Below are 8007 nucleotides of genomic sequence, written 5' to 3'. Positions count from 1 at the left end.
TTCTATGTACAATAAAAAGAAATGCAAATAAAATGAAATAAAAGGTGGCAGACAGAAGAAAATAATCTTATAATATCTGTCCCTTTTTACAAATACAAATTCAAACTATAACAATTTTTCAGTTACTAACATAACAAAACAAAACATTGAAACTTTCTAGAACAACCAAGTGAATGTCTGCATATTAAACCATTTCATATTTGTTTAACAGTCCAGTCTTTATCATTCTCTTAAACATTCATATTGTTGTGGCATTTTTAATATAGTTTTCCAAATCATTCCACAATCTCACTCCTTGAGTTGAGGTGCATCGTTCTTTCAAGCATGTTTTAATTTTAGGTTTCATGAACATCTCTTTTCCCTTTAGTTTATAACAGCTTTTTCTCTTTGTAAAGTTTATCTGAACGTTTAAAGGTAATACATTTCGGTGTGCTTTATACATAACTAACAAAATATTTTAATCAATCAAATCATAGAACTTCATCAACTTCAGTTTACAAAATAATATATTAGAGGGATAAAGGTAATTTTTTCAAGTGATGACTCTTATAGCCCTTTTTTTGCAAAATAAAAACAGGATTTGTAATAGTCTTACATGCCTTTCCCCATACCTCAACACAATAGACCAAGTGTGGAACAATTAATATATTGTATAACATATACAGAGCTTTCAATGAACAAGTCCCTTACTTTGTAGAGCAATGCAATAGATTTTGCTAGCTTTATTCTTAAATAATTTATATGAGGTTTYCRTGTTAGTTTCTCATTAATAATGACACCCAAAAACTTTACCTCACTGACTCTACTGATCTCTACACCACCAAATCTAAATGGAATATCAACAGTTTTTTGTCTCTTTGTAARTATCATATMATTTGTTTTGTCCAAGTTTAATGATAATTTGTTGAGTTTAAACCAGTTTTGTATTTTCACAAATTCAGCTTGCATGTTTTCTAACATTTGTTCTAGATCTTTACCCAAACAAAAAAAAAGTTGTGTCATCAGCAAACAAAATGCATTTAAATAATCCAGACACATTGACCAAGTCATTAACATACAGGAAAAACAACTTTGGTCCAAGTACAGAACCCTGGGGAACTCCACATGTAATTTCACAAAGTTCAGATCTCACATCATGTACTTGTACAAACTGTTTTCTTTTTTCCAAATAACTCGAGATCCACTGTAATGCCGGCCCTCTAATCCCGTATTTAATAAGTTTTTTTAGTAAGATGCTATGGTCAATCGTGTCAAATGCTTTCTTTAAATCTACATAAATACTGGTGCTGTCATGGTCTGTGTTTATTTTCCTTAGTTTTCTAGTGTTTTCAGTGTTCCCCTGTGTTTCTCAGCCCAGCTGCCCCTCATCTCCTTGATTGTCACCCTTGTGTTTCTCCCCAGGTGTGTTCTGTTTAGTAATTAGTTTTCTGTGTATTTAAGCCCTGTCCTGTCTCTGTCTTTYGTCGGATCATTGTCGTGTTTTTGGATGTGTCTGGTTTGGTTCCTTGTGCTTTGTCCTGAGTGCTTTGTTCCCCTCGTGCCTGATAATCTACAGAATTTGTAAGTTTGCTGCCAGCAGCCCTCTTTTTGTTTATTATTAAACCTTTTTGTTACATTTTTGAAAACCTGCCTGCGCCCTGGATCTGTCCTTGCCAAATCCTCAAAGGTGCAATATTGTTTTTTGTCAATAGCATTTGTTGTGTTCTATCAGTTCCATGAAAGCCATTGAAGTAGAGTTATTGGCTCTAAACCCGTATTAACTGCTGCTTAAGTTTTTTTTTTATGATGAATTGATCTAATCTAATCACAAATAGTTTTTCTAAAATTTTTGAGAATTGTGGTAATAAGGATATTGGTCTGTAGTTACTAAACACATTTCTCACCATTTTTATAAATTGGAATTTCCTTCGCTATTTATCTTTTTAGGAAATGTACTTGTTAAAAATGATAAATTACATTTGTAAGTAAAAGGCTTAACAACATAGGACATTATCTCCTTAACAAACATCATATTCATATTTACCCAATCTTTTGACCTCTTATCTAACATTTTTTTCTGTTCTCATCATCTCTTCATCAGTTTCACCAAGAAAGATGCTGTTTACATAACCACTGATTGTTTCAGTCACTTCATCAGCTTTAGGTATTTGGGCTGCAAGACTTGGACCAACATTCACATAATAATGACTGAATTCTTTTGCTATTTCACTTTGATCATAAAGTTCCTTATTTTCTTTTAAAAAGTATTGTGAAATCCCCAATTGTACCTTGTGCTTTTTTAAGACACTGTTCATGACTCCCCATGTTGCTTTTGTATATCATTTCTTTTTACTAATACATCACTGTAATATCCCTTCTTTTGTTTTTTTATTGTCCATATCAATGTATTTAATAATAATATAATTTTTAGAAAATTCAAGCAAGTTTGGAATCTTGGGAAAAAGCCAGTAAGTAGTGCACATCATCCCAGAAAGCTATACATTCATAAAATAAATGATCTGTTGTCTCAATGTCACATCACAGATTGAACAGATGTTATTATCAATGACAAAACGATGTCTGAGAAATTCTTTTGAAGGGTAAACACCTGAGAAGATTTTGAAATGTACTTCCTTAGCTTTCAGGGGAATGGGAGGTTTTGATTTTTTTTTTATCATTAGAAAAGAATTGAGAAATTGAATTTGGTGTTGATCTATAAGGGAAAATAGCATTAGTAAAGAATTTTCTAATTTTTGAATTGGGAGTTTGTTAGCTGAACTGTTAATTTACTAAAATTACATTTACTAAAAGCTCTGGAATAACCGGTGTTCCACAGTCTGGGTTCTGAAACAGATTAGATACTGTGTGTAAAATATTTTGAGGAATAGCCTTCAGATTTTTTTGAAAATCTTTTTTGTTTGTTTCCCTCACTCCTAAAACTACTCATATCCTCTTACACAAACCTGTCACCCTCAGGAAATACATAAAGTATTTCTGCTCATCATGTTCAAAATCAAAGCAAAACCATTTATTTAAACTTTATGTAAAAATAAAACTCCAGGATTTATTTGAAAAAAAAAACTGTTTTTGAGGTACCAAAGTATTTTTTGCCTAGCTTTATTTTTGTTATACTGTTGTCACTGTTTTTGTAATCCAACTCAAACTTATATGGTTTAAATTAGTAATATGTTGACTTTTAACTAATATGGTTAACATGTATCATGATCAGCTTATTTAGCTAACACATGAGGTTTTATTATGGCTGACAGGAAGTGGGACAGTTGCAACAGTTATTGCAACTGTCCTCATACGATAAATCCATACAAAACAGAGTACATACAAATGATATTAAGATGTTGAAATTAAGTTTACACTTAAAAGGGTATTGGGTATTCATGACAATTTTATAGTTTAAAACATAAAAGTGTTTAAGATGTATTTTCTACAGTTGTGGTTTTCAACAATGGTTTTAAAATCCCAGTTTTGTTCATCATAAATGATGCATAATGGAAGCGTACACTGACAATAGGCAAAACAAAAGTTAACTGCCTCACAAATTGTTCTATTATTCTTGTCACTGAAGGCCAACTGTATTTTATGAGTCTTTGTCATCTGTATATAAGGTCTATTCATCAAGGCAAATCTGTATTTGTCATTAGATCAAAAACAATGAATAAATAACAGTAATATCACAATAACTCTCAGTTCTTAAAAATTTAGCAATAATATAAATAGAAAAATAATAAAACTTTCATTTACAGTGAAATCTATTGTATTAATAACCACCCCCAAACAATGTTGTAGCTGTCCCCAGTGCAAAATAATGAGGCATTATGTTTAACACTTGGGGTGAATTTTCTACAACAGAACTGTGCTTGTTCCCCTGAAGACCACAACGTGGAACTGACTCCACATATCTGCCCTCCTCTATTTTTAGCTGTTTCTATTTTGACAAATACAAAAGGCGGACCCTCTCTGAACAGTGTCTGGCTGTGACTGTTCCCTGCAGCTCAACTTCAAAACATTTGGGAGTGCTTTAGCCTCTCAAGTTATATTTGCCTACTTGAGTGTCACTGTCGGTGAACGAGGATGTCAGCCCATGGCATTGAATCAAAGGAGAATGGCCATGAAAAAGGTGAAAGGTATCAGCCATGTTTAGCTCCTGGTCTTGTTTCTGAAAAACTAACTATTGTGATTGGAGATACACACTTCTCTGAAGAAAAGATGTTACTTCTTCAAAGCTGTGACTATTTCCAAGCTCTGTACCGTTCTGGAATGAAGGAATGCCAACAGGACAAGCTCCATCTTCAATGTGTGCGACCTCAAGGCTTCTTTCTTGCCTTGGCAGTTCTGCATGGGGAGATGCCAGTTCTGACGGAAGACGACATTGTTGAGGCGATTGAATGTGCAGCTTTTTTACAAGTGACACCACTCACAATGCATCTTATCAATCTCATTGACACAGACAACTGTCTGCTTATGTATCACACTGCGGCAACATTCGGACTCATGGATCTTTACCACGCCGCAGCTCTCTTCATCCGAGACATGTACAGAGACTTGGAGGCAGATGTCAAGAAGTCCTTACCCTCAGAGCTGGTCTCATATGTGGAGTCTTTGGCACCAAGTGTTTTTGTGGCTGTAGGGGCTCACGTGAGCTGTGGCAGGGACACCAGTGTCCATGCCGCCTCCAGGACAGTCTGCTACCTGGATGAAAAGGAAAACGATTGGAAAGTACTAACAGATCTCCCACTGGAAGCCAGCACCTCCATGGCTGGGGTGACAGTTTTAGACAACAAACTTTACATCGTCGGAGGAGTTCATGGAGTTCACAAACAAGTTGTAGAGTCTTGTTTCTGCTACAGTGTTGAAGACAACACCTGGACTAGGATTACCAGCCCGGCACAATTGCGGTATAATTTCAGCCTTGTTGGTGTGGATGGTTGTCTTTATGCCATTGGAGGAGAATTTGAGCAAACAGTGATGTCATGTGTGGAAATATACAACACAAAGAGAGACACATGGACATTTGCTGCTCACTTACCTCGACCGGCAGCAGGAGCAGCTTGTACCAAAACTATGAGGAGGATTTTCCTCTGTTTGTGGAGGCCGATGGAGACCACAGAGATCTATGAGTATGTCCCAATAAAAGATGAGTGGCAACTCATTACAACGCTAATCCGACACCAGAGCTATGGCCACTGTTTGGTGGGCCACAAAGACAACCTTTATGTCATGAGGAATGGCCCATCTGATGACTTTCTGAGATGCTTGATAGACTGCTACAGTTTGAGTTCTGGTCAGTGGTCATCCCTACCGGGACATTTTGCTAACAGCAGAGGCTCCCTGTTTACAGCTGTGGTGAGAGGAGACTTTGTGCTCACTCTGAACAGGAGCATGACTTTAGAGTATAAAGTCGAGGGAAGAAACTGGAAGCCCAGGCACCAGATGAAGGGTTTCCCCAGAAGTGGGTCATTGTGGACATTTGTGCTCCGACTGCCTGATTTTTGAAGATCTAACTTTCACATAACGTTGAAGTCCCCAGTATTTTATTTTTATTTTTTGCATTGGGAATCTGTTTCATACAAGAAAAAACTTTCCAGAGGAATTGTGGGGGGATTTTTTTTGTTTTGTTTTCCAGCCAAGATTGGTTTTACCCATCTTTAACAGAGTTAGCCTGAATGTTTGGTGATACATAAAAAATAACAGAGCCACAAGTGGAAGTGAACATTCAGTCTGGAATGTTTCCTGTCAGAGAAAAGCTCTCATACAGATCTTTAAGTTCATCTCCAGACTGTCATAGAGTTGATGGAAAATAAATTTAATTGTATCTGAGATTGAGACACCCCTCTTCTTCAAGCAGTGGTCCTGCAACAGTTCCAGACTGGCTTTACTGGCTGCACCTGTGAAGGTGTGGGCGTGGAGTTGAATCGCCACAGTTTATTTTTTTAATAAGAAGTTTGCATATCTTACAGACATTTCAAATTAAGAAAAAAAAAGGACAAAAGATGTAATAAAAAGGAAAAAAACAAGAACAACAACAAAAACAACAATACAGAAATGTGAGCTACAGTATGTTTTGCCTCTAAGCTCGATGACGCCATCTTGTGTCCGGAGCCACCGACTTCTTTGTGGTGTCTAACAGAACCTGGCTGTGTTTTGTACCGTAGATAAAGGCTAGCTATGTTATGACGGGCTGAATTGCATTGTGCGTCGCCGCCATATTGGATGGGTCTCTCTTCCTTTTAGGCATCACCAAAGCCAGTGACTATGGCCTTATCTGGTGCATTAATCTGTGCAGTTTTGAAAACAGATTGGGCTACATGGGATTGCCTTTTTATAAGTAAGACTGAACAATAGTTTTGATTATTTGACATTTATAATAGTTGATAATCGTAGCTACCATTATTTGGCAATCAACAAAATGATAACAGCTGGAGCTGGTTCTCTTTATCTCTTGCTGGGCTTTTTCCTCACGTTTTGAAGGCATCCTAGTAACACAGACTTTTATATATATATATATATATATATATATATATATATATATATATATATATATATATATATATATATATATATATATATATATATATATATATATATATATATATATATATATGTATGTATGTATGATTATGCGCACACACACACACACACGTTTGTTCTTGAACCCCATGGGGACCTTCACTTTAATTCCATTCATTTTTTTATACTTTATATCCTAACCCTGACCATTTACCCTAAAACTAACCTAAACCTTGGTCCTAAACCTAACCCCACACCCGTAATTTGCGTTTGGACCTGTGGGGACTTGACATTGGTCCCCACGAGGCTGTTTTTTTTTTTTTGAAAATTGTCCCCACGTTGTAGGAAAAACCCTTCCACACACACATGTACTGTGACAGCAGCACTTGTAGCCACACAGTAAATAAAGGCTGAGGCCACTAGTTTTTGTAAATATGCAAATTTCATTAATCTAAGTTGACCAATGTCTGACCAGGACATAAGTATGTCCAGGGACTCCAGGGGATTAATCATCAAATTAACTGTCATCGGCAAAATACCACAATTAATCGTGATTATTTTTTCCCCAATATTGCCCAACCCTAATTTATTTAACCATTAATTATCCAGGTAAACTGTTTGAGAACCACTTCTCATTTACAAACATGACCTGGCATGCACTGAGTGCGTTGCAATATACAAACCTACTTATTCAGCCATAGTAAACTGAGTGTAAATTTTAATCGCGATTAAAATTTTTAATCTATGCCCAGCACTAAAATTAAGCAATGTGAGTTAACTCGATTAATTTCACAGCCCTAATTTAAATACTTATGTAGATAATTGAACACTTTTGCGTTATTTGACATTAGGGTAATTATTTACAGTGGACGCATATACTTAAAAGTTTGTAATAAATTATTTTGTCATTTCCAATTATTTAACGTTTGTTTCTTTGAGTTGTCAGTTCCTTTGGAGAGGCAGCTGTCCTGCCCCTAAGTGTAAACAGCTCCTCAGTGTAAACAGCTCCTCAGTGTAAGCAGCCCCTCAGTGTAAACAGCACAGCTGTAACAAGAAGTCACAGTTGCATTAGGTCACATCATGTTTCATGTTAGAAGAGGGACGAGTTTAAATTTACTATTCAATTTTCATGTTTTCCAGTAGTTTAGTTTTTGAGATTGTAAATATTTATTTTCTTAGATTACAATGAAGTATTACTTTGATCAGTTTTGTTGCTAAATACTTTAGTAATTTAGTATATTTCACTGCCCCCCCGCTCCCGCCGTGTGTCAAAATGTCCTGATCAGCCCCTTTATACATCGGGTAAAATAAGTGTTGAACACGTCACCATTTTTCTCAGTAAATATATTACTAGAGGTGCTAATGACATGAAATTTTCACCAGATGTTGGTAACAACCCAAGTGATCCACACATACAAAGAAATCAAAATGAAGTTATTTGTAATAATGTGGAATGGCACAGGGAAAAAGTATTGAACACACTTACTGAAATTTATCTAATAC

General features: G+C 35.8%; 1 protein-coding gene across 1 annotated transcript; it reads left to right on the top strand.

Moving 5' to 3' along the window:
* The first annotated feature begins 4488 nt into the window (after nt 1-4488).
* On the top strand, nt 4489-5659 carry kbtbd13b (kelch repeat and BTB domain containing 13b). Its single transcript, XM_014026711.1, has one exon. It carries the CDS (start codon nt 4489-4491, stop codon nt 5488-5490), a length of 1002 nt encoding a protein of 333 aa, XP_013882165.1. The 3' UTR covers nt 5491-5659.
* The last annotated feature ends 2348 nt before the right edge of the window (nt 5660-8007 follow it).

Source organism: Austrofundulus limnaeus, unplaced genomic scaffold, assembly GCF_001266775.1.
Source record: "Austrofundulus limnaeus strain Quisiro unplaced genomic scaffold, Austrofundulus_limnaeus-1.0 Scaffold584, whole genome shotgun sequence".
Classification (NCBI taxonomy): domain Eukaryota; kingdom Metazoa; phylum Chordata; class Actinopteri; order Cyprinodontiformes; family Rivulidae; genus Austrofundulus; species Austrofundulus limnaeus.
The sequence above is the reverse complement of the archived record's forward strand: the minus strand, read 5'-3'. Positions and strand labels throughout refer to the sequence as shown.